The sequence below is a fragment of the Myotis nattereri genome, assembly GCF_964212035.1.
Source record: "Myotis nattereri genome assembly, chromosome: 1".
Taxonomy (NCBI): domain Eukaryota; kingdom Metazoa; phylum Chordata; class Mammalia; order Chiroptera; family Vespertilionidae; genus Myotis; species Myotis nattereri.
In genome coordinates, this window is record NC_138075.1 from 58,894,817 (window position 1) to 58,922,588 (window position 27,772).

At 40.1% G+C, this 27,772-nt stretch overlaps 1 protein-coding gene across 1 annotated transcript in view; it reads right to left on the reverse strand.

Annotated features, from left to right (window-relative positions):
* Window positions 1-13,703: 13,703 nt before the first annotated feature.
* Window positions 13,704-27,772, reverse strand: part of AP4E1 (adaptor related protein complex 4 subunit epsilon 1) — a gene marked incomplete at its 3' end in the record, with an annotated part of 71,544 nt that continues 57,475 nt past the window's right edge. Inside the window, exons 17-21 of the mRNA XM_081097982.1 lie at window positions 22,738-22,993; window positions 18,992-19,543; window positions 17,603-17,793; window positions 15,051-15,212; window positions 13,704-13,860 (exon numbers count right to left, since the gene is read on the reverse strand). Coding sequence (XP_080954108.1) covers window positions 13,704-13,860; window positions 15,051-15,212; window positions 17,603-17,793; window positions 18,992-19,543; window positions 22,738-22,993 — 1,318 coding nt within the window. The remainder of the gene's footprint in view (window positions 13,861-15,050; window positions 15,213-17,602; window positions 17,794-18,991; window positions 19,544-22,737; window positions 22,994-27,772) is intronic.

Below are 27,772 nucleotides of genomic sequence, written 5' to 3' on the forward strand. Positions count from 1 at the left end.
CTTTAACTAGGAGCCCAGTGCACAAATTTGTGCACCTTGAAAGGAACTATGGGCTGCGAGGCTGCGGTGGGCACAGAGGCGGGTCTCGGCCCATCCGCCATGCCCCCTCCCGCCACGGCCCCGGTCCCCTGTCTGCCGGCAGCCCCACTCCCGCTGCCACCATTCCCATGTACTGATGGCGCCGGCCCTGCTCGCCCCCACTGACAGCGCGGAGCAACTGGGGCCAGCGCCAGCAGCGGGTGCAAGTGGGGCCGGCACCGCCAGTGGGTGCAAGCGGCAGTCGCTGCCCTGATCACCCCTCAGGAGCAGGGGGAGGTGGAGAAACCCTCAGGGGCAATCGGGGCTGGCAGTTGCCACTCGCACCTGCTGACAGCGCCCAGCAATTGGGACCAACGCTGGGCACTGGCAGCAGGTGCAAGCGGGGGCTCCGGCACCGGCTGCAGGTGCGAGCATGGCCAGCGCCAGCAGTGAGTGCAATCAGGGGCTCCGGCACCAGCTGTGGATGTGAGCGAGGCCTAAATGGGCAGTCAGACATCCCTCTCACAATCTGGGACCGCTGGCCCTTAACTGCCCCCCTGCCAGCCTGATCACCCCTAACCACCTCTGCCTGCCAGCCTGGTCGCCCCCAACTGCCCCCCCCCCGCCAGCCTGGTTGCCTGCAATTGCCACTCCCCCTGCCAGCCTGGTCACCCCTAACTGCCCCCCCCCTGCCAGCCTGGTCACCCCCAAATGCCGCCCTGCCAGCCTGGTTGCCCCCAACTGCCCCCCACCCTGCTGGCCTGGTCACCCCACACAGCCTGCTGTTCAGTTGTTTGGTTGTCCCTCACTAACCCCTCTGCCGGCCTGGTCACCCCACGCAGCCTGCTGTTTGGTCATCTGTCCAGTTGTTTTGGTCGTGACAGCCCCTGGCTTTTTATATATTAGGATAACCTGACCAAACCTAAAATATACAGAGAAGGGTTCTGTGTCTACACACAGTAATACATATCTCTTTCTCCCAAATTCTATATGGAATTTGATCAAGGGCCTCAGGAATTCCTAGAACAGGATAGGGATGTGTCCCTCACAAAAGTATAACCTGGCTGGGGCACTAACCCTTCTGGCCAAGAGTAACAAAGACTGGATTTACCCTCCTGCCTTAAACAACTAAGAAACTAGAGAAATTATATGAAATCATGAATTTTTTAGGAATTGAAAACTAATCAACTCAGGACTGATTTCCCTGAGAGACAGAAACAAGAACAAGGCAAGGCCCGTGACTGCCCCAGCTTACCGCCTACCTGCAGTTTCCAGGGCACAAGATAAAGAGGAAAAATTCTAAGAGTTCAGGCAGGCAAGGATGGCTAGAATTTGGGGTGGAAATAGTTTGTTTCCACCAGCCACAGTGCCGTCATGATACAGAGGTAGAATCCTCAGATGGGTGTTGTCTTAGTGGGGATATAGTATCACTAGACTAAAGACTGCTCTAGACTCAACATAATAAAGTTTACAGGCAGCTCCTGAAATGAGCGAACTCCAAGTGATCGAACTGTGCACCAAAACAAACTCTAACACTACATAAAAGAATACAGTAAAATCCAGCACCCAACAGGGTAAAACTCACAATGCCTGACATCTAGTAAAAATCACTAGGCGTGCAAAAAGGCAGGAAAATATGACCAATAACTAGGAGAAAATGCAATCAGCAGAAACAGACCCGGGCCCCATTATGCAGTGGTTAGCATTCTGGACTCTGAAACAGACAGAAAGCACGGAGATGCCAGAATTATCCAACAAAAACATTACAACAGCTATTACAAATACACTCCGCAAGTTTAAGAAAGTAGTAGGAAACACAAGCATGTTGAAGAGAGAAATTGAAGATACAAGAAAGACCCAAATAGGAACCTCTAGAGATGAAAATTATTATATCTGAACTGAAAAACATATTAATAGCAGTTTAGACAAAGGTAAGTTAGATATAGAAAAGAGACAAACACAGAACAAATAAAAATTCTTCCAGAAGTAGAGGGAAATTCTTTCTTTTAAGAAGACATAATTCTCTCTGAGTTGCCATTAAAGTTTAAGAATAATGGATTTAATGTTAGGATTAGCAGTAAGGGATAGAATAATCACTGATTGCTTTTTCTAGATTTAATCTTTACAGGACTATACATTGGGATTTTTTAAGTAAAAAATATGCTATTATTGATTTCAGAGAGAGGGAGAGAAACATCAATGATGAGAGAATCATTGACCAGCTGCCTCCCACACACCCCCTACTGGGGATTGAGCCCACAACCCGGGCATGTGCCCTGACCAGGAATAGAACAGATGACCTCCTGGTTCACTGGTTGACACTCAACCACTGAGCCACACCGGTCGGGATAAATTGAGATCTTGGTTAAACATTAGATCCAAGAGAGGACAATCCAATAGAAATATAATGAAATGCAGTCACATATGTAAGTTTAAATTTTTCTAGTAGCCACAGTAAAAAAATAATAAGAAACATGTAAAATTAATATTTATGTTTACTATTTTACATTTTTGTACTAAATATTTAAAATCCAATGTTTATTTTATACTTAGAACACGTCTCAATTCTGACTAGCCACATTTCAAGAGTTCAGTTACCACACACGGCCAGCGGCTAACGTATTGGACAGCATGGGTCAGCAGTTGCATCAATCAGGGTAAAGCTGGGTGCTGAAACAAACCCCAAAATCCCAGTGGCTCAACACAACCCAATAGTTATTCTTTTTCTTTTTTTTTTTTAATATATTTTATTGATTTTTTACAGAGAGGAAGGGAGAGAGATAGAGAGTCAGAAACATCGATGAGAGAGAAACATCGATCAGCCGCCTCCTGCCCATCCCCCACCGGGGATGTGCCCGCAACCCAGGTACATGCCCTTGACCGGAATCGAACCCGGGACCTTTCAGTCCGCAGGCCGACGCTCTATCCACTGAGCCAAACCGGTTTCGGCAAGTTATTCTTAATTCAGGTTACAGTCCAAGGAGGTTGACAGGGAAAGAACTCTGCTTCCGCCCCAAACCCGAGCTTCTTCCAGCCAGTGGCTCCACTGTCTCCTTTCTGGAGACTGTCACTGGACTTGCTTCATCCATCACCTGATGAGCAAAGGTAAGGAATGCCACTGAAGGAGCAGCAGCTACCAGCTCACAATCTCCACGTGGCTAATCACAACTATACAAGAGCCCAGCCAAACCACATACACATTTAAGATCTCTGCTCTCTCCTATTACATCACCAAAGAATGGAAGGGAAAGGAGAAGAGTGAAATGTCACATCTTGTGGATGGTTCACTGTGAAAAGTCTTTGGAAAGGAGAGAAACTAAAACTGAGCAAATGATGTGTTTCCTTCTCCACAGGCAGTGGTAGTCTTGCTGCCCCATCTTCTTCAAAGAAGATACAACAGAGATTAACATATTATAATTATTATAGATAATCCTATGTAATAAAAGGCTAATATGAGTGACTTAATAAACTATCAATAAGGGGAAACGATTGTTATACCACTTAGATCAAAAAATAACACTTTGCCAGTCACACAAAAAGCCCCATTCCAATCATCATTTCCTGCCCCCAAAATAATACTACCCAGGCTGTTAATTCAATCACTTTCTTGTATTTCTTTTAGTTTTAATACCCAGCTGTGCATCCCTGGACACTATAGTCTTGCCATTTTTAAGAAACTTGATATGTCCCTTTTAATCTGAAGATTCCTCTTCATGCCTTTCTTTTCCTCATCTGTGGAAGAACCCAGGCCATTTGGCCTCTAGGATTTTCTAGTCTGAATTTTGCTGATTGCAAACTTGTGGTGCAGTTAAACTTATTCCTCTGCCCTCTGTATTTTGAGTTGCAAGTTGGCAATTCAATCTAAAGATTTAAACAAACTCACATTATTCTATCATTTTGGATAAGTCCATAGGTGATTTGTATTCTTTCATCAGGAGACACAAAACATCTGGTTGCCTTTCTTTTCAATATTAGCAGTCATTAATTGGTGTCCACTGCCTAGATCTATTAATACACTGACCATTGCAAAGTATAAGTATTCCATCATTTGTTTTCATTTATTAGGAGGAATACTTAAAAGGTGCTTCTCTTGCCGAAACCGGTTTGGCTCAGTGGATGGAGCGTCGGCCTGTGGACTGAAGGGCCCAGGGTTCGATTCCGGTCAAGGGCATGTGCCTGGGTTGCGGGCACATCCCCGGTGGGGGATGTGCAGGCGGCGGCTGATCGATGTTTCTCTCTCATCGATATTTCTGACTCTCTATCTCTCTCCCTTCCTCTCTGTAAAAAATCAATAAAAATATATTTTTTTTAAAAAAAAGGTGCTTCTCTTCATCTATTTTGCTACCCAGTGGTTTAATTTCTGTATTTGGTAGTTTTCAAGACAATGAATTTATTCCCTAGTAAGCATTATGAATTCAAGGATTTAAGCATATTTGGATTTCAATGCATACCTGTACTGAAGCTCAAATTGTGTAATTTTTGACCAGTGGGAGTCTCTTCAAGTTAGCTACTGTGTTTTTTGTTATGACTTAGTAGTTTTTGATAGATTATTTACTATCTGGTATAAAAGGCATTCTAGGCTCATTTCGTACAATTTCTGCCCCAGACCTGGAATGAACCATTTCTACAAGAAGCCTTAGCTTCTTTCAGTGGGACATGGTGTTATAGTATTTCAGGACCATAGTGTGGGTACTAGAGGTGTGTATGTGTATCCTCAACACAAAATGAAAACTACAGAGTTTATTCACCCTCTTCTATAACTTTACTTTCTTCCACTGAGAATCCAAAGATACAGATTATGACAAAATTAATATAGCCCATAATCAATCATTTGTTTTATCCCACATTAGAATCTTAGATAATACTACCACTACCAATTACTAAAGGTGCTTTTTAAATTTTGCATATGCTTTTCCTACTTCCCTCTTTTTTTCAGTTGTACTGTATCTACATTGTCAGTGCACATAGCCATTACATACTGTACTTTCTTCCTTTTAATTCTCTCTATTCCTAGTTCTGCATGTATTTCATGCTTACAACCAGCTCTTCTGAATCTCATTCTCTAGTAAGTTCCTCAGGAAGGGTTCATAGGAACGGTATTCTGTGACTCCTCATATGTTGACAACAGTTTGTGCTCTTTATACTAGTACTTGAAAATCAATTTTACTGAGCATAAAATTCTTGGTTTACATCTTTCCTGGAATATTTAAAATGTATAATTCTATTTTCTTCTGGTATAAAGCACATGTCAAGAAGTCTGATAATAATCTAACTTCTTTTCCTTATAAGTCACTGGCTCTTTTTTCTTAGATGGCCAACAAATTTTTTCTATTTTTAAAATGGTTTAGTAATCTTACTAGAATGGCGTCTTGGTGTTTGCCAGTTGAGATCCTCGAGTATGCATTGTCTTTTTAGTTTCAAATCTTTTTTTTTTTTAATTGCACTTTCAGGAATGTTTCCTGAAATTATTGCTTCATATTAGTTTTAGTTCTGTGCTTTGAATGTCTTCTATAGGAGCTCTTACAATCCATATGTTGGACCTTCTTTGCCTAGCTTCAATATTTAACACTTTCTTTGAATATTTACCACCATTTCACTTCATTTGAGTTTATATAGCTCTAATTTATGTTGTTCTTCCTCTTTCTTTCTCTCTCTCTCTCCCACTCCCACCCCTACAGAGTTTATATGGGATTTGACCATAGTATCTTTTTCTGTTGTTTGTATCTCTACAAAATTAGTTTTCCTAAATATTTAGGAGGCATGTTTCAGAGTAACTTTTCTGACTTTACAAAGTTTTTTCTGTGTGTTTTTTATAATGTTAAAATACTAGTAAAATGGCAACTTGCTTTCTGATGTTTTCTGACTGTTTTTTCCCACTTTTATCTGGACCTTCTTTTTCCTGTATCTTTATTGCCTTCTCTTTGTTTTTTGTTTTTTCTCAAAATGATGCTAAGAAACTGATATAGAAACTGACAGATCATGATCACACGAACCACCATGTGCATTAACTCATTTCACAGTCCTATAAGGTAGGTATTATTATCCCCATTATACAGATGGGAAACTGGAGCACAGAGTATTTAAGTAATTTCCACAAAGGTAAAAATTAGTAGTAAGTGGAGCCAGGAATCAAATTTGACAATATGATTCCAGCACCTATGTATCTTGCTCAATTTTGATACCTCTCCAAGCAGTTTTTACTCAGTATGTTGTCCTTTTCTGGAAGAGAACCATAACTAGTCAGTTTCAAGGGTTCATACAATCTAGAATGCTTCAGACCTTACTGTGACTTGCACTCATTCCCTGTGAATTGTGCAAGACCATGTCCCGTTTCAGATGCTAACCTCAATTTGACTCACTGTGCCTTCCAGAGACCTGTTGGCTATTGTGGAGTAGTCCTGTTCTCGGGTCTATTAGATAACCATTGCTTCCCTTTGCTTCCTCCTGCAAAGATGCAAATAAGATGCACATATTTTGGCTTTGATGACTTGTTACCACCTTCTTGCATTTTGAGACCCTGTCACTTAGTTTTGTTGAAAAATTGTATGTGGGTTTGTGGTTTTGCTATCTAGTTTCTCTGACCATTTTTGTGTGGAGATTCAGGGAAATTCAAACCCTAACTGCTACTGCCACTATCTCTCCAGGACCTACAGCATTTTATATACTCACATACGATTCCTCCCCCACACCTGCCCAATCTTTCCAAATAATTCCCTTACTTGCCTCCCAAACACTCAATAGCGAATTACTTGTAATCGATCTCAATTGCAGGAATGGGGATGGGGAAAACACAATCACAAACAATCCCATTGAGGAAGAGGAGGGTGAGACTGCATCTAAAACAGTAGTAGTGGCTGTGCATTGAAGTTACCTGTGGAGTTTAAAAATTACTGAAGCCTGCGTCCCACACCTCAGAGACTCTGATTTAATGGCTTAGGGTATAGAATTTTTAAAAGGTCCCCAGTCTAATGGACAGCATGGTGATTATAGTTAATAATACTGTATTATATACTTAATTTTCTAAGATCTTGTGTTTTTACCACACACACAACAAGTAACTATGAGGTGATGGATGTGATAATTAACTTGACTGTGGTAATAATTTCACAATGTATGTGCATTAATTAAGCCATCATGTTACACACCTTTAATAAAACCACATTGTACAACCTAAATGTAAATCATTTTTGTTAAATGATGCTTTTTTTCCCACACCATGAAGCAATTCTCTAGTTCTTAGCAGACATACACTAGGTGTCCTACAAATACACTCAATTCTGACACTATCTACTTGGAGACAGCATCACAAGTTAAAGGCTCAGTCCCACAAGACTGCCCCCACTCCAGATGCCAATCGCAAGCCCAGGTTGTCACCTGTGCTTCTGACCAACTGGCTATAAATTGGAGGCTCTCACAACCCCCTTCTCAATTAATTTGCTAGAGTGGCCCAGAGAATTCAGAGAAATATTTACCAGGTACTTCGGTTTACCAGTTTATTACAAAGAATATTATAAAGGTTACAGATGAACAGTCAGATGAAGAGGTACATACGGTGAGAAACAGAAGGGTCCTGAGTGCAGGAACTTCTGTCCCCATGGAGCTGGGGTGCATCACCCTCCCAGGATGTGGATACTTTTACCAACATGGAAACTCATCAAATCCCATTGTTTTTATAGAGCGTAACCTCCAGCTCCAAACCTCCCCTCGCCTGAGGTCAGTGGATGGGGCTGAAAGTTCCAACTCTTAATCATTTTGTCTTTCTGGTGACCAACCTCATTCTGAGGCTAAATACAGGCCCCACTCTGTCAGCTCATTAGCATAAACCCCGCTGTGCTCAAAAAGGTTCCGTAGCAGTAACAAAAGATACTCACTGAAAGGACAGAGCAGGACTGATGGCTGTGTCCTTAACCCCTCTTCCAAGAAAAAGCCGCAGGGTGTATCAGTTACTCAGCCTGCCCTTATCTCGGCCAATGGGAAAGCGGGGAAAACTAGCCCAAGGCCAAAAGTATGCAGGCCACCACCCCCCCCCCCCTTTGTGTAACCAGACCCTAGCTGCACCCTGCCCCCAGACCCCAAGCCCTATAAATTCTTTGTTCTCTTGGGATTCGGGGCTCTCTCTTGCACCCAGTAATGGAGGCAAGGGGGGGACCAAGCGAGCTTGTATAAGAGACCCTCTGCTTTTGCATCGGACTGGCTCGCTGGCGTGGTTTTTTGGGGATCTTGAAATCTGGGCATAACACTCATCACTTCTGTAGGTGAAGACTGGTCCAATGTTTGGGTTCAAATCATTTCATTTTTCCCATAGCTCACAATAACTCTTCTACTTGACCCCATCAACCATTAGTCAGTCAACTAGATGAAAAAAATAAAATTTTTTTTTTAAAATCATGTTGTTGTTGTTGTTTTAATATATTTTATTGGTTTTTTACAGAGAGGAAGGGAGAGGGATAGAGAGTTAGAAACATCGATGAGAGAGAAACATCGATCAGCTGCCTCCTGCACACTCCCTACTGGGGAGGTGCCCGCAACCAAGGTACATGCCCTTGGCCGGAATCGAATCTGGGAACTTCAGTCCGCAGGCTGACGCTCTATCCACTGAGCCAAACCGGTTAGGGCGAAAAAATAAATTCTTATACCGTGATAATCTATCATCAAGGGACCAGCTCGTCCTAATCACTGGTTTTGCCCTTACCTTCATTCAATTACGTGGTAACAATTCAGACCACATGCCTCTCCCTGAGAACACCCATGCCTTGCCTCTGTTCTTACTTGTCACATAGGCATAGAGAAATGTACAATTAAATAGCTTTCTAATTACTTTTCTCTCACTGAAACATAAATAATCTCTGGGCTCCAGCCTCTAACCATTTGGCACATGTCCTGCCAGACCCCATTAGGGAAAAACTTCCTGAGGTCAGCCATTTAGTCACATTGGCAATTTAATGTTTTAGGGAAGTAAAAGTACTCATCCACTTAGGAAAATAGTTTAAAATAACTAAAGGAAATTGATTCCTTCCCTTGGAACCAAGCCCACAAACAAGCTGCAACCCCCTGCTTTCTCAGCGTTACAGCCGCTTCAAGCAACTCCTGAGTTCGACATCATCTGTACTTACCTCACATCCAGGCCCATCTTCAGGTGCTCAGGGTTCTCTGGGGCTCATTTTTTGGGTACCCTCCTATCTTGGATTCATGCACCTAGCATACATTTTCCCATGTGACACAAATGAAACACATTTCCTTTTAAGTATCTCCTTTTCCTGATGCTTTATCCCAGAGGGCCTGCTCCTTCCCTACTTTCCTGATGCTACTGACCTATTAATGTCAATATAGTTGTCTCTTCCGTTATCAGTGTGCTTTTCTAAACAGGTGATGCTAATTTAGCTGGTAAATCTGCCTTGTCATAGTCACTAGCTCCCAGTATTTAACTTTAACTTCACTGATCAAATATCTGCTGCTTTCTGTCCTAGCACTAGTTCTTCTAGACCAGTAAAACTTTACGGACATCTGCCATAACTCAGGTCCCCCTCCTCCAAATCATAATTTCTCTTTTTTTAATTTCTTTTTAATATTTTTATTGATTTCAGAGAAGGAAGAGGGAGAGGGAGATAGAAACATCAATTATGAGAGAGAATCATCGATCGGCTGCCTCCCGCACACCCCACAATGGGGATTGATTGAGCCTACAACCCTGGCATGTGCCCCGACCTGGAATGGAACCGTGACCTACTGGTTCATAGGTCAATGTTCAATCACTGAGCCATGCCGGCCAGGCCCAAGTCATAATTTCTAAGAGATCTCTTAAATGCCATGGAAGTTTTCACAGGACTTAGCCTTCAGGCTGGCAAGAATCTCATCAAGCAATTATGTTTCTTCTCTCCAAACTGGCACAAGGTATTTTCACTGGAACCTTTTTCACTGATTTATATCTGTAAACCACATCAGATCACTTTATTTCTGAGAGAGCCACAGTATTACTAAAATCAATCCCTGGACATTATTTGGTTTCAGATTACTTATTTTGAGGGGGTAGGTCATTCATTCAATAAACCAATTGCCTATTACTGAGTGCCTATTATGTACCAGACAAAAGGGACATAAAAATATACAGATGGTTCCACCATAAAAAGCTCAGTCTCTCATTATGCACACAAACAAATAACTTTCATTCAATCATTAACCCTGGTCCATTTGGCTGCAAGCCACTCTGCCCTTCAAGAGCCCTTTTCCTTTCAATTACTACTGTGGGCATTTAAACTCCTCAGTGCCCCAAAGATGAAGCTTCACATCTTATGTTTTCCTGCCCTACATTTTAGCCAATAGGAGGCATAAATCAGTGAGATTTAAAAGCCACTTCTGATCTAGCTTTGTGTTTTACAATATGCATACAACAAGATGGCCAAAAGATCCAGAGTCTTATCTGACTTACTGTGGTTCATCCATAGGGAGGCAGCTGTAAGGAGAGGGCATTAAAGAAAGAGAACTCTGGGATCTCTGGCCAGGCTAGACTGAAAGCTGGGGGTCTGGACAGGCACCTGAGGATCATCCACACTCTAACCTGTCGGAAGCCTGCAAAGTTCTCTCGGAACATAACATAAAAACAGCAATACCTTTATTTTTAATAACCCATTAGGCCAGATTCTTATGGGCCTTAATGAGTAACTTACTCTTTTCATCCCATTCCAGTTGTTTCTACTCTTTTTTAGCTAATGTTTATCAAATTACTGAATAGTACTACTTATTATTCAGCTATTTAAATAAAAAATACACAGACCAAAGAACCGTATAGATCACTTTGTATTTATTAGATGTTTCACTGAATTATTTCAAATTACAGAATTCAACTCCAAAACAAGGTAATCAATGGTTACTAAGTTGTTATTCTGTTGCATTTTTCCCTCCTAAAATTTTAACACAGCAAAACACCTTGAAGACATATGAATAGGTTCAGTGCACTTTAGTGGCTCACAATCATGAGACAAAGACCACATTTATCCATAAAAATTAAGACAAATAGCTCGATATTTTAAAATATTATTAACATGAAATAAAATAAAGGGAAAAAAACAAAATACTGCATTTTTACCACAACTATATGGTAGATGATAGAATATTGTTTCAAACAATGCTCCTCTGAAGAGCATAGGCTGTGGTTGGCACGCTTGGCACTTAAGCACTTGGTACCTGCTCAGCTCCCATCTGCAGTTTTTTAGAAGGATCCTTACTCAGACCCACGTTCCCTGAGCCTGCTCTGCCTGCCTCCACAGGGACTATTCTGCTGGGAGCTTGATCCTTCTACCTGCTCTTAAGACTTTGCTACCTTCCCTTCATTCCCTCCAGATTCACACTTGCTGCCACCTGCATTCTCAGCAAAGATGCCTGGCACAAAATTCACACAGGTGAGTAACCCCACACCCTAGCTTTTATTCCAAATGATGCCCCTTCACTTGACTAAATGATGACTATAAGGTGAGGAGATGATCTACCAACATCAATCATTCTCCCTACTTTGTAGTCACATCTATAATACAAAAAACGTTAGTGATGTCTGATTTAGAACTTAAAACACTGAAATACTTTAGACAGAAAATATAGTGCTCTGAAGTTCTTTAAAATCTACTTTTTCCTACTATTGTTTTTAAAACCATAAAAATATAAAAATTGTAAACATTCTACTAAACATTTCAGTAGAAATCCTGTAACCCTACTTTTTATTTAGTGGGTTCAGAAAGAACAAAATAACACACTCTCCCTTTGGAAGACCCAAAATCATGTTCCCAGCCCTCACCTTCCACTGCACGCCTCTCACCACTGGACAATCTATCGGCCAAGCATGTCTCTCATGACAACGGCTGCTGCACCCTTGTAACAACGCAGCAGCTCACTGTAATCTCTCCCAGATCAGCTGTCCTCGGGTTTGCTGGGCACCTTACATCCACTGCTCTACACTCAACCCAGCCTGAGTGACCATGCAAACACATGGAAGTAAGGGCGCAAAAAATCGGGGCATCTCCTGTGCCACAAACTGCATCCCTCTGCAAAGTGAGAGGGCACTTCCTGTCTCTTTGTCAGAGTAACAGCAGAATCAGGTGGGGTTGCTGCCGACAGAGGCAGAAATAAAGAGGAAGCTGATGCTGCAGCTGCCAGCGCCCACCACACCTCCACAGACAGCATGTCCCCTTCACTGCGACACTGCTAGGAGCTTGAGGATGAATCTCACCTTCTATTTAAAAGGAGAAACCTACACAGGAAACTCCAGTCACTTCTCATTGCTCTTATATAAAGATTTTGCTGTTTTTAAAAGCATGAAAGTAACAAGGTATGACATATTTTTTAAATGAATAACTTAAAACTTAATTTTAAAAAAATACTGTTTTGTTTTTAGGAAGGAATATGCTAGACACAAATAACTAATGAAATATATCAGCTCTGGGGAATCCCCGTAGCGTCTTTCAGATCAGCTATGATTAGTGAGATAGCCTATAACCAGAATTCCATACCTGGTCGACACACAGTACCAAGTAACCAGAGCATTAGCTTCAATAACTTAAAACTATATTACCTGAATAGTCTCCATGGTGAAGTGTCAGAAAAAGAGAAATAATAAATATCTCCACAGCACCATAAGGTTTTATAAAATATAATTTCTGTTTTTAACCTTAATGTACAATCTCAAGATTATGGTCCATATTAGACTGATAACAGTTCTGACAGAGGCCACAAAGGCACAACTATAACATGAAAATGATGTCTTTTACTGAAGACCTGTATGGTATACTTAGTCACTGTTGCGGTGGCATCCACTGCATACTAGTGGATTTAAAGACCAGGAAAATGGTTTTACTATGTATACTCTAATCACAAATTTCAACTTGCTAAAAGAACTAAAGTGGTAACTAAGAGATTTGCCATAACTAAGAAGTCCTTTTATATGTTTGCTTTAGTACTGTGTGCTCTTGTGGGTTTTGTTTCTCTATGATAGTATTTTGTAAATGGCTCTGAGTTTTTAACATAAAAATACAGTGATTCATTTTTAATATTAAAAATAAACACAAATGGAAAACAAACTTTCTAGCCAAATTATCTGCAATTACGTATAGCAAGTTATCTATAATAACTGTATCACAGATTGGATCCCCAATACCCAGCATGCTCATGGATCTTTTGAACTAAGTGTGTGCTGTGCCAACTTAGTTCAACACCAATCTAAGCAAAACATAATTGAAAATAATGACGTGCCTACCAAAAAGCACACACTGCATTCCAAAGTCAAATGTGAATTAGGTCTGGGGTTATCAATTCCATGTCTTCCCCACATTAATGCAGAACTCAAACTTGACTTTACTACAAATCGGCTAACACTAGAGTAAATTTGCTATAAAATTACTTATAACAAAATAAATATTTTCAGTCCCTCTACACTAAGTTATATATAAAGCATTAGCAGTTTATAACATTAGCTCAGGTCACTCTTTAGGACCCAAACATACTGTACAATCCTGAGTAAAAGATTAAGGATACAGTTTCTTGGGGATCTTTCTTGATCAGGAATCATAAAGGAAACACATAATACCACAATTTGCAATTATCCCCATTTTCATTAGAAGTACCATGAATTATTTACTTTGGTAAGTAAGTTTATATATGTAAACCATTTGTTTTGATGGAGTAAAATATAAGAGCTTCTGCTAGGATCCCTCCATCACCTTTTGACACTGATACAATAAATAGTCAGGAAGAGTAGAGCAGGAGGATCTAAACCATAGGGCTAATACGTCACCATGAACTCGGAAATGCAGCAAACAGGGGATGGATGGGAGCAGCTGACAGGCCAACAGCCCTTCACTGCCTACAAACAACAAAAATTAAAAATTCTTTAATACAAAGGAACTTCAGTAGACAGTTCTACAAAGAAGACACACAATGGCCAATAAGCACATGAAAAGATAATCAACATCACTGCTCATTAAGGAAATGCTTATCAACCCCATAATGAAATACCACTTACCACTTCACACCCATGAGGATGGCAATTATCACAATAAATAAATACAAGGGTTAGTGAGGACATGGAGAAATTTGAACCCTTGTACATTGCTGATGGGAATGTAAATGGTGCCATTGCTGTGAAAAACGATATGATAGCCTGGTGTGGTTCAGTGGTTGAGCGTTGACCCATGAACCAGGAGGTTACTGGTTCAATTCCCAGTCAAGGCACATGCCCGGTTGCAGGCGTAATCCCCATAAGGGCTGTGCAGGAAGGAGCCAATCGATATTTCTCTCTCATCGATGTTTCTATCTCTCTATCTCTCTCCCTTCCTCTCTCTCTAAAATCAATACAAAAACATTTTAAAAAATAATGATATTACTTTTCCAAAAATTACATATAGAATTACCATATGATCCAGCAATTCTACTTCTGGGACTTGAACTCTGGTATCTGTACACCTCTATTCAGAGCAGCATTATTCATAGTAGCCAAAAAGTGGAAGCAACTCAAGTGTCCATCGACAGATGAATGGGTAAACAAAATGTGGCCTATTCATACAATGGAACAGAATTCATTAGGAAAGCTTGACACATGCCACAATACGGATGAACCTTGAAGATATTATGTTATGTGAAATAAGCCAAACACAAAAGGGCAAATATTGTATGATCCCACTTCTATGAGGTACCTAATGTCAAATTCATAGAGAGAGAAAACAGGATGGTAGGTGTCAGGGACTGGAGAGGGAGATGATGAGAGCTATTGTTTAATGGGTACAGTTTTAGTTACGGGAGAAGGAAAAGCTCAGGAGATGATGGTGGCAATAGTTACACAACACCACGAATATACTTAAAGCTACTAACCTGTACACTTAAGAAAAGTTAAAGTAGCAAATTTTGTTATGTATATTTTACCACAAAAATTCTTTAATAAAATCTGAAGAACACACTCCTCTGGCTCTAAGAAATCTGACCCTTGTGAGAGCTGATCTGTGCTCTGGCTGTGAGAAGCCCTCATAAACACAGGATGGCCTTTTCGTAACTACGAACCTATAATGTCAACAACATGGAGTCTCAGTTTCCGTCGCAGTGTCTTCAGGGCAGAAGGCAGAGCAGCTTGAGATTCTGACATTTTTACATTCTGCTTCACATCATTTGCAAAGGATAACCAGAGTTTGCCAAAGGCTTCAGTTGAAATTTTTAATGGTCTGAAAATAATGTTTAAAATTAGATTGATGTCCAAAAGAATTAAATAATTCTAAACAAAAAACATACATTTTAAATGATTCCCGGGAATAAAACAATTACTGTAAATCTGGGTCCCACAAAAATTTAAGTTTTTAAACTAAATATGATTAGAATGCTAACCATTTTTTCACCCTCCAACCTGAAGCAAGAAATGTTATTAACGTGCAAATGTTTTTTCAATAAGTCACCTAGTTCTTTTCCTTAGTATTAGCGATTTCAGTAAAATGTTTCCAAGCAATTTCATGAATCATTCAAATATAACAAAACTTTTCTTTCAGCCCTCACTGGTTTGGCTCAGTGGATAGAGCGTCAGCCTGCGGACTGAAAGGTCCCAGGTTCGATTCCGGTCAAGGACATGTACCTTGGTTGTGGGCACATCCCAGTAGGGGGTGTGCAGGAGGCAGCTGATCGATGTTTCTCTCTCATCGATGTTTCTAACTCTCTATTCCTCTCTCTTCCTCTCTGCAAAAAAATCAATAAAATATATCTTTTAAAAAAAACAAAACTTTTCTTTCATATACATTCTGGATTAGGGGATAAGGAGACACTCTATCAAAGTCATATACAGGAGCATGAATATAAAGACCAAGCACCTTAAGTAAATTAGACCAACAGAAAAGATTTTAGTAAATGCACATACTTTAAAAATGATTCATAAGACTAAAGATCAAATAGCTAACACTGTGGTATACTGAGGTGGAATTATAGAGAACTTTTATGTTCTACTTATATTTTTCTACAGCATTTAAATTTTTATAATATCAATTTTATAATTAGGAAAATATTTTTAAAGACAGAGGATTTTATTAATATACACAGAAGAATTGTTATATATATTGTGCTTCTTCGGGTTATGAATGCACACCATGGGAGATACCTCACAGTCAAAGAATGTAAGTTCTTATATAGCAACATAAGTATAAATACTCTGACAGATTAATAGACATGTTCATACTGAAAAACTTTAAAGAGTAGGCAAAAACTGAAGTACTGTAACACAACCAGAGTGTGGAGAGTTTAAAAGTTTTACAGACAATCCCCGGTATTCTGCATTCTTGGTTCAAGCAGTCTTCATTTAAAAAAATGTTTGAATACAGCCCTGGCTTGTTTTGCTCAATGATTAGAGCATCAGCCCGTGGACTGAAGGGTCCCAGGTTCAATTCCTGGTCAAGGCATTGTACCTCAGTTGCAGGTTCATCCCTGCCGGTCGGGGCATGTGCGGGAGGCAACCAATCAATATGTCTCTCTCACCTTGTCTCTTTCTCTCCTCTCTCTCTCTCTCTCTCTCTCTCTCTCTCTCTCTCTCTCTCCCTCCCTCCCTCCCTCCCTCCCCCCCTCCCCATCCCTTCCCCCCTCTCTAAAAGTCAATGGAAAAAATATCCTCAGGTGAGAATTAAAAAATGAATTTAAAAAAATGTTTGAATACAGTACAATATATTCGTAACACTAAATGAGAGACGAGTTAGGCAGTTTTCAATTATTTTGGTAACACTGAACAGTGCCTAGCATAATGCTAAATACTAATATAATCCTATATAATAAAAGGCTAATATGCAAATCAACCAAACGGAGGAACAACCAGTCGCTATGACGCACACTGACCATCAGGGGACAGACACTCAATGCAGGAGCTGACCCCTGGTGGTCAGTGCGCTCCCACAGGGGGAGCACCGCTCAGCCAAAAGCCAGGCTCATGGCTGGCGAGCACAGCGGCAGTGGTGGGAGCCTCTCCCCGCTCTATGGCAGTGCTAAGGATGTCCGACTGACGGCTTAGATCCATTCCTAACGGGGAGTGGGCCTAAGCCGTCAGCTGGACATCTCTGAGGGCTCCTGGACTACGAGACAGCGCAGGCCGGGCTGAGGGGAACCCCTCTAAGTGCACGAATTTTGTGCACCGGGCCTCCCGTGTCTAATAAAAGTATAACTTTGCTGAGTAATTTTCTTGCAGATCTCTGAAGTTTAATAAACAGAATTAATCAAACAAAATACAAATGAGAAATTTGAAAAGCTTTAAGAAAAGCCATGTGGAATCTTTAAAGTTATTTCAGTTTAAACATTACTTTAATATCAGTTTCTCTCAGAAGTTTTCCAGGATCACCAACCAACCCCAACCTAAATCAGGTCCCATATTATAATTGGTCACTGTACCATTTATTTTCTCTACAATTCACAATTACATATGCGTTGATATGATTGTTCAATGTCTCCTCCCTAGGCTGGACAGTAGGGGCTGTGTCTGAATTGTTATACTCTCTAGCACCTAGCATAGTACTTCTGTCCAGAGAGGAGGCCCAATGAACATATGCTGAATGACTGAATAACCTGAATTAACATTCCAGAAAATACTTACCTAATGAAATCTAACAGTGATAAGTTTACTGAAAATTCTAGCTGAACAGCATGAGTGTTCATCATTTGGTAATTTATAAAACCAGAAAGATTCCCTTCTGTAAAAGGTTTTTCCATCTGCACACTATATTGAAAGTTTTTTGTGTTCTCTGCTTCTATTATAGGCAAGCAGCATCCGGGTTGCTCAGTGATCTGTAGATAAAAGTAATACAAGTATTGAAGAAGGGATTGATACAGACTATCATATGAAGACCAAATTCCTATTTAATTGAAGTAAAGCACATTACTGTGAGATGTTAATAACTACATTATAAAGATGACTAACAACTTCACTTGAGAAAAATTCACTAACACAGATAATCAAGAACTAATAGTACACATATAAAAAAAAATGTAACAAATGTCATTACAATGAAAGCCTCTGTATAATTTGAGAACAAAAAAAATATGTATTAAACTCTAGTCTTGTGGCTCTCGATCCTGGCTAGCACCAGATCTTTAAAGCTAGGAGAGGTAAAAGATATATACAGGTGCCTTTCCTTTCCATTTTCCACCCTTACTCAACTACTGGTGCTAGAACTCAGGCAACTGAATTGGGTTTTGTTTTGTTTTAAGTTCCATAGGTGATTCTTATGCAAATCTAGAACTTCTGCCCTGGTCAGGCCAAGGTACTATCCCATTCAACACAATCTAGCTCACACAAGAAATTAGGTCCGTTTTGCGGAATACTGATCTACCGGTCAAATCTCATTATAACTCCACCAAGGACAGCCACATAACAACACAAATAGCACTATTTCCAGATATCACAATGGAGGTCTCTTGGAGCCAGGCAAGGAATGACTGAAGCCTGAGCACTCTCGGATGCAAAGGCGCTATTAATACCTTCACGTACAATGCCAGGAAACTATGGCACAAGCAGGTATATAACGTGACCATGGAACACAGCTAAAAAGCAGCAGAAGCAAGATTCAAAGGCAAGCAGTCTGAGTCAAGCGTCTATATTTGTAACTACTGTGCTCTATCAAAACTCATTTTATATAGGGTGGAGCAAAAGTAGGTTTACAGTTGTTCACATGGAAAATAATGCAATAATTAATAAATAATACAAGAATAAACTCTGTTTCACGTATTCACAATTGTAAACCTATTTTTGTCACCCCTGTATTTGTGGCCTTCTCCAATACAACCTTTATTATGTTTCCTTGAATCTTTTGAATAATTCACCCCTACACCAATTAAATAATCTGTCATATCTTATACTTTTTTTTTTTACTAAAGAGAAAGGAAGAATGTGAAAAAAATGCACAAACCATCAGAAGAGCCAACAGCAGAAATACTAAGTAAGCGCTGTACATTTAAGGCAAGAAATAACAAACCATTGTCATACCTTGAAATTTTCTGCAGGAGCAATTTCTAAGTTAACACCTTCCAATTCTGAACCACTCTTATTAGAAACTAACCACACCATCAATAAACAATCATCTTTCCAAATTTTGTAAGAAGACAATGACATGGTTTCAGTATTGCAGACCTCCGTAAGATCCGAATGCATGTGCTCAGGAGTTTCTTCCAACAAAGAAGCTAAGGAGCTTTCACTGGCAAGTGAGGCTGAGGTGGACCGGGGAGGGTGAAACACTTCCATGTCATCAGCAAACAAGGAAGGTGCGGGTCGCCTGCACTCTGAGAGTTTCTCCACCAAAGGCGGTTCTGCGAGTGACTCGGAACCCAGAAGTTCTGCACTTAGAGCAAATTTCTCTAATTCTTTGTCTCTTCCATCCCGCAAGTTATCCAAGTAATAATCTTCTTCATAAGTCACATTTGTAGGAGAACTAAAGGAAGAACGGGTCATATTATGAGCACTGGTTTTTTCTCCACTTATGGCTTCTTTGACTTTTGATTTCCTTCTGAACTTGTGAGAGATGGTATCTGCTTTTCCTAGCTGTGAAAATGAAACATAATAATATAAAAAGAAACCATTCTTCTAGTCATGAGTTTTAAACATTTTTCTATAATTTCAAATGAGCAATTTAATAGCTTGCTGAAGTTCTATCTATAAAGCACAGAATAAAAAAGAATCAGAGATAAATAAAATGTTAAGCCCTGAAATTCTGACAGCTATATAACATTGAACTACTAGCTAAATCTTATTTCTCATTTAATAACACATAAAATCAGCCTGCCATGGGTGGGTGTTTGAGTGTCAACCAAGAACCAGGAAATTATGGTTTCATTCCCAGTCAGGGCACATGCCAGGATGCGGGCTCAATCCCAGCAGGGAGTGTGCAGGGAGCAGCTGATCAATGATTCTCTGTCATCATTGATGTTTCTCTCTCTCCTTCTCCCCTCCTCTCTGAAATCAATAAAAAATATATTTTAAAAATAAAAGTAAATAACACATAAAAGAAATGTTAAAAAGTCCAATGTAAATAATTGTAAAAACTTGCTAGATTTCAGAATACTAGAGTACAGAATTGCGTATATTAAAAAGAGTGAAAAACCCAGCTATTTTTTTGTTCTTGAGTTTTCTTATAGACTTCTCCTCAAATACAGGGATGGCTCAAACTCTGACTCAGTAATATACAATAATCATGATTTCATGGCCTATGAGTCAATAAACAGGGAAGAAAAACTGGGTTTACCTCAAGAATCAACTGGCAATGGCTGACGGGAACACATAGCAGGAAAGAATTCTATAAGTGACTAGTGATGTTTGCTATGGATTCTAGAGATGGGAACAGTAAATTTGCCATCCTTGAGCTAACCCTCCTGAGGAATGGCTTGCAAATCTATGTAAGAAGAGTGACTCAAGTGTCCCCTTGCCTCTCAAAGTCCTATCTAAAATCAGTAGAACAGACTGGCACTCACTACTCTAAGTCTAAGTCCATGCCTACACCTTCCTGGGGGCTGTATCACCACGTGGCTAACCTTCACATGACTCTAGTTTACCAGAATTCTAGGTCCCTGTCCATACTCTCTCATTCTTTCAAGTCCCAACACCTCTTCCAACCCTCAAAAGTAAGGCATGAGTCGGTCTCCTCCCTTTCAATTCAGAAGTCATCACACAAAAACTAACAGTTTTAAGACAAAAACAAGTGGGGGTGGGTGGGTGAAGGATTTCCATTCCAGGAGCCATAGAACTTGAATTAGACAGACAGTAGTCCCCCTTATCTGTGATTTTGCTTTCCATGGTTTCAGTTACCTACAGTCAACATCAGTCCAAAAATATTAAATGGAAATTTTCAGAAATAAATAATACATAAGTTTCAAATTGCACGTCATTCATAGTAGTGTGATAAAATCTCTCACTGTCCTGCTATGTACATCCCAGGACGTGAATCATTCCTTTGTCTAGCATATCCAGGCTGTATATGATAGCTACCCATTAGTCACTTAGCCCTCTGGGTTATCAGATCAACTGTCTCAGTATTACAGTGCTTGTAATTCATGTGCCCATATTTTACTTTAATAATTGCCCCCAAAATATAAGAGTAGTGAAGCTGGCAATTTAGATATGCCAAAGAGAAGCAATACAATGCTTCCTTTAAACGAAAAGGTGAAAGTTCTTGATTTAATAAGAAACAACAACAAAAATCATATGCTGAGGTTGCTAGAAACAAATCTTCTGTTTGTGAAACTGTGGGGAAGAAAAAAGAAATTTGTACTCGACTGTGGTAGCAACTCAAACAGTAAAGTTACAGCTACAGTCAGTGAAAAGTACTTAGTTACGATAGAAAACACATTAAATTTGTGGCTGAGAGACATGAACAGGAAACATGTTGTAAATGAGGGTAATGTGTTGCTCCAGAAAGTACTAAGCCTACACAAAGACTTCAGCAAAGGATCCCCTGAAACGAGTGACAGCAAGCCATTTACTGCAAGCAATACTGTTAGGCTAAACTTGTTTTTTCTTAGGAGGGAATGAATATCAAGTCTAACAGAAATGGGACCTGTAAAAGACAGAAATACAGTAAAGAATATAGCCTGGAGTCTGGCCTAGTGTTGACAGGGATGGAGAGAAAATTCCACTAAGGGAGAAGGAGGATGAAAGAACTGGGATCATATAAAACTGAAGAAAATGTAGCTCTAATCACAATTTTGCTCTAGGTATGTTCATCAGGCCACCAAATGGAAAACGACATGGAATTTTCAGACACTCAAAAATAGTACCTTGCCCAGCAGGTGTGGCTCAGTGGTTGAGCATCGACCTATGAACCAGGAGATCATAGTTTGATTCCCATTCAGGTTACATGCCCAGGTTTCATGATCAATTCTCAGTATGGGATATGCAAGAGGCAGCCAGTCAATTATTCTCTCTCATCAGTGATGTTTTTATCTCTCTCTCTCCCTCTCCCTTCCTCCCTAAAATCAATAAAAATAAATATATTTTTAAAAATAGCACCTGCCCTTCTTTTACTATGAGAATAATACATTAGGATAAAAACTTTTGAAAATCACTATAATCGTAATGCCTGAATGTAGTTTCCATTTTTGTATAATTCACTCAATCTCAAAACACTTTTATCTTCTTAACAGTTATAGACAAGATGTAAACAGAATTTTAATATATCCTAAGTATTTTTTATTTTACAATGCAGTACTTATCATTTTTAATGGCTGAGTAGTATTCTGAGCTGATGTAATTTATGTACCCTTTCTCCTGTTAGACACCTAAATTGACTCCTATTTTTCACTATTAAAAACATCATTTTGAGAAGTACTTTTTTCACAGACAAATCAATATTGTTGAACTATTATTGTTGACAGTATTTCCATCAAACCCCTCCCACTGAGAACTGTCCTCCACCCACTGGGGTGAGAATACTCTTAGTTACAGTTATAACTTTATTAGGGCCCTGCCCCTTGCCTAGCTGACTAGACAGACTAGAGAGAACTCCTTACTCAAGCTGAGCCAATTAGATTTTCTCTTTCAGGAATAAAAAGGTGTGTCACTGGTGGCTCTGGAGCTGGGAAAGCCATTTCCCACGATAGATAGGTAGATAGATAGATAGATAGATAGATAGATAGATAGATAGATAGATATAGATAGATAATGGCCAAGAGCTTTCATAGAGCAAGGTTTTTTATATGAAACAGGGGACACAGACTCTCAGAGGAATATAACTGGCTACTTACCAAATTGACTGTACTTTCTGATCCTAGCCCAACAAATAATGACGATGCCAGCAGCTGCTTTTCTTTCTCCTCTTTAGACTGGGTAAGGGCTTGAGATGGGTCCTTTTTTGTCATCGTTTGGTCGACATTCTCTATTATGCTCTCTTGAGAAACAGGCGGAGCTTCCGTTTCATCACCAGTTTTGCTTTCCTTCTTGGGAAGATAGCCCTCTTTCCCCCACAATTTCTGTATACCTTCCAGCTTCAAGCTACTTGTCCTAAGGAGATTGATAATGAAATCAAGTCAATTTAAGTAACTGCTAAGCAATTACTTTCTTGAGGCATTTTTAAAAATCTGTTGTTGCCACGGCCTTTTAGAAACAGCTTTTTATTTTATTTTGTATGCCCAAAGCAAAATCTAGATCTCTAGATTTTATTTTAGTTACAGCCAAACCCCCCCTCCACCATCCTTCAGACAAAGGATTTAAGGCAACAGAACTCTAGACATAGTTTAAAATTTAGATCATTTAATTTTCATTTAATTGCTTACATAAGGAGCCCACAAATAGAACTACTGTAAATCAGTTCCTTAACCCCAATGACTTTGCAAAATATCTTCAATTCTGATGAGTTAATGATGAGAAATGACTCTTAAGTTCTTTAGCTATAGTCACTCAATGAAAGAATTAACTCTACATAAATTCATCAAATAAAATCCTGTTGTAAAAAAAATAATCATTCAAATCCACTCCAATGTATAAATTTACCTTTAATCCAAAAGGTTTTCTTGATATGAACACTAGCTACATTTTCAACCATTACAATGTACCTTTATAAAAATGAAGCGAGGTTTGATTTATAAAAGAAAAAAGATTTTTGAAAAAAAACATGAAGATTAGGAGGTTTTTATACCTGAGTTGAAGAAGAATTGAAGTAGTGATTAGAATTTGGACTCACCTACTGCTGTCCCAAAAATGACAGCTATGAATCTGCAGTGTCTAATATAACCATAAGTACAGGCTGCAACAGCCAAAGATTGCCTCTATTATGTTCATATAAGAACTGTGTGTCCTTGGCACTTGGCTCGTTTAAGTAGCCCTGTTGTGGTCCAAAATAGCATTTTGGAAATTTTCACTACAAGATAGGCAGATCATAAAAGAAAGACTCAGAAATGTTTGTACTGATTATGATTCCCTTCTAATTAGTTAGAATCGTGATCACTTTGATTTTCTGTATAATGCCAGAAACAAAAATAGGTAGTTATACTTCATACTGAGTGAAGAACTAATAGCTATTAAGTACTAATTGGCTGAAAGAGAATCTGAATGTTAATAAAGAATGACCTACAGGGAATCAGTCCATTCCTCTTCAATAAATTTTGCTGCTAAATGGTCCTTTACAAGTATCTCCATTTCTCTCTTTCTTTCAGGTACCAAAGAATTTTCTAAAAAGTTATTAAGCCCAGACCGGGTGACTCAGTGGTTGAGTGCCCACCTATGAACCAGGAGGTCACAGTTTGATTCCCAGTCAGAGCACATGCCTAAGTTAAGGGCTCAATTCCTGAGGGGGTGTACAGGAGGCAGCCGATTGATGATTCTCTCTCATCATTGATGTTTCTATCTCTCTCTCCCTCTCCCTTTCTCTCTGAAATCAATAAAAATATTTTTTTTAAAATAAAAGTAGCCTGGCCAGCATGGCTCAGTGGTTGAGCGTCCACCTAGGAACCAAGAGGTCATGGTTCGATTCTTGGTCAGGGCACATGCCCAGGCTGGGCTGCAGGCTTAATCCCCAATGGGGGACCTGCAAAAGGCAGCCTATCAATGATTCTCTCTCATCACTGATGTTTCTATCTCTCTCTCCCTCTTTTTTCCTCTCTGAAATCAATAAAAATATATTTAAGAAAAGAAAATAAAATAAAATAAAAAGTTATTTAAAAAATAAAAACTGTTATCTATCAACCTCTTACAAGAAAACTGGTTGTCCTTGCATGAGCAGATCCAAAAGTGCTCATGGTAGCCACTAAAATGACCCCCAGTATCTCTAGGGTGCTCACCAACAGCAATTCAAAGGGATCCATAATGTTCACAGCAGGATTATAGAGCTTCTATAACCCAGTTTTCCAAGATATATCCTTTAATGATTTTTTTTAAAAGCAAGTCCCCAAGTTTTACTAATAAATGATTCAAATACTAGTTTTTTTTAAAAAGACAGGTGTTTTGCCGAAACTGGTTTGGCTCAGTGGATGGGGCGTCGGCCTGCAGACTGAAGGGTCCCGGGTTCGATTCCGGTCAAGGGCATGTACCTGGGTTGCGGGCACATCCCCAGTAGGAGATGTGAAGGAGGCACCTGATTGGTGTTCCTCTCTCATCGATGTTTCTAACTCTCTATCCCTCTCCTTTCCTCTCTGTAAAAAATCAATAAAATATATTTAAAAAAATAAAAAAATAATAAATAAATAAAATAAAAAGGCAGGTGTTTTGGACACCAGGATGCTCCATACAGATCTCCCTTCAATGCAGAGCTGTACTGTCCCTGCTGTTGGCAGTGCCATCCCCCCACTGCCTTAGGCAGAGGGCCACCTCACCGAAGATAACGCTGCTTCCAGAGCAACCCACACGCAGTGACTGATGAACTTAAGCACAGAGCCCTGTCCACCCATTTTGTCCACCTGAGGATACTCTGAAGGGCCATTCTAGCTCCAGAGCTCCCCATGGGGTGAGTAAAATCTGTCATTGCACTGCATGGCATCTGAACTACTTCCTCTGCCCAAACCTGCTTCTTTCCCCTTCCTTCCATAGGCAGACAAGTAAATAAGAGAGCAGCATAAAGCCTTCATATACAAAATATGATATAAAACATACTGTAAAAAAATGTTTTTAAACATGAGTCATCTTGGTCTGGATTTGGATAATAATAAAAACCTAATACAAGTGGTATACCTTGTATTATTTTGACTCAGACCATTCAAACGCAGAAGTAAATTCTGGCCAAGCAACCTTCAAAAGATTGGGGACATATTTTACACTCAGCTCTAGGAATTCCCATTTGAGGTATGGTACTGCCTATAATAGGACTTAGGGTAAGAAATTCTCAATTGGGCTGGAAACTGCTTTGTTATCACCTTGCTAGAGACTACAGAAGAGTGACAGTCTCCTCCCTAAAGCTGATTCACCTGGCCAACTACCACAGAGGTTTCTAATCTGAAATAATGAGTGAGCTGTGGTGCTCTTTGGAAAAGAATTTTAAATGCACCCGTGTGTTCCATTTTATGGTAATACAGCATATGTGTAATTCCTTAGCTGCTTTGCCAAATGCCCTGTCTCTGAGAGTAGTACATGTTTGCACATAGAATTTACAAGGCCCTGTTTAATACTAAAAAGCAGATGCTGTCAATTGTTGTGCAGGTAAAGGGACTATGTCTCCTCCCTGGGTTTGTAGCGTTCTTGTCTCTCCTTCCCTTGCCCCTCAGTTCCCTATTTGGGGCACTTAATTGCTATCACCTCCACTATCACATGCCTACAAACCATACCTGCTTTCCATGCTTGGAATGCCAAAAATTAAATGTCTGAGAAAGAAATGGGTGTCCACAGAGCAGGAAAAAAGGCTAAGGAAGAGAATTTGAATTTATGCCACTTCATTCAGCATATCATTCTACATTCCTCATGATCTATGTGTTTTTGTTCTGAGAAATACTTCTTACAACCATCTCCCTGGAAGACTGACAAATGTAAAGATGAACATAAAATAAGGTGAATGACTCCTTAATGAATATATGAAAACTCAAAATTCAAATGTCATCTTTGAAAGTTGTCACCTTTGAGATTTTATCACATTTATTCCAACAATGCTGCCATTACTCAAAACACTTGAACTCTTTTACAAGAAGCTCCTACACAAACAAGAAGGCCATTTTCATTTACTTCATATCACAACAGAATAGTGACCAAAGTCATCCAGATTAATCAGAAATTTTATTTGATAAACTCAGCTTTTGGATAATGATAATGATGACAGCTACCATTTATTAATCACTATGTACTCAGCTATATGAGGCACTTTGCATAATTATCTCATTTAATTTAATCATCTTTCTGAGAGTAATTTATTTATATTTCCAAAATCAAAACCTACTTAAAAAGGTTACCATTTGGCTGCACATAAGACATTTAGACATCTGTATCACCAATTTTCAAGGAAAGGGACTCTAAAAGCATTTTGAGTAAAGCACACAACTTCCTCAGGTGAAGTCAATCACCTTATTTTATGTTCATCTCTATATCTGTCAATCTTCAATGAGATGGTTATGAAAAGTCGATTATGAGAAATGTAGAATTATATGCTCAATATTCACCTGGGTATATAAGTTATGATATACTTCTTTAAACATATTATACACACACATATATATACACACATATACATACAATCTACACTAATAAAAGAGAAAAATGGTAATTGGCGTACGGCGATACCATTTTCATTGGCTAATCAGGGCTATATGCAAATTAACTGCCAACTAAGATGGCGGCTAATTTGCATATGTAGGCACAATGCAGGGAGGCGAAAGGGAAAGCAGGAAGAAGCCCCCTGCCACTGACAGTGATCGGAAACCCAGGGGGGAGCTAAGAGCTGGGGGGCAGGGCAAAGGTGGCCCTGGGGCCGCCTTTGCCCTGCCCCCCAGCCATGTTCGGAGAATCAGGCGCCTTTGCCGCCCTGGCCAGTGATAGCAGGAAGTAGGGGTGGAGCCAGCGATGGGAGCTGGGCACAGTCGAAACTGGCAGTCCCAGGAGCTAGGGGTCCCTTGCCTGGGCCTAAAGCGAAACCACGATCGCGGCGCCCCCCGCTGCCACTGCAGGTCCCCGCTGCCTGGGCCGGACACCTAGGCCAGAGGCGTTAGGCCTGGGCAGGGGCGGAGCCTGCAACCGCGGGGAGCTGGGGGTCCCCTGCCCAGGCCTGACAACTCTGCCGGAGGCCTCAGGCCTGGGCAAGGGGCCGATCCGGTGATTGGTGATCGGAGGGTGATGAGGGTCAACTCCTCTGGCCGAGGCATCAGGCCT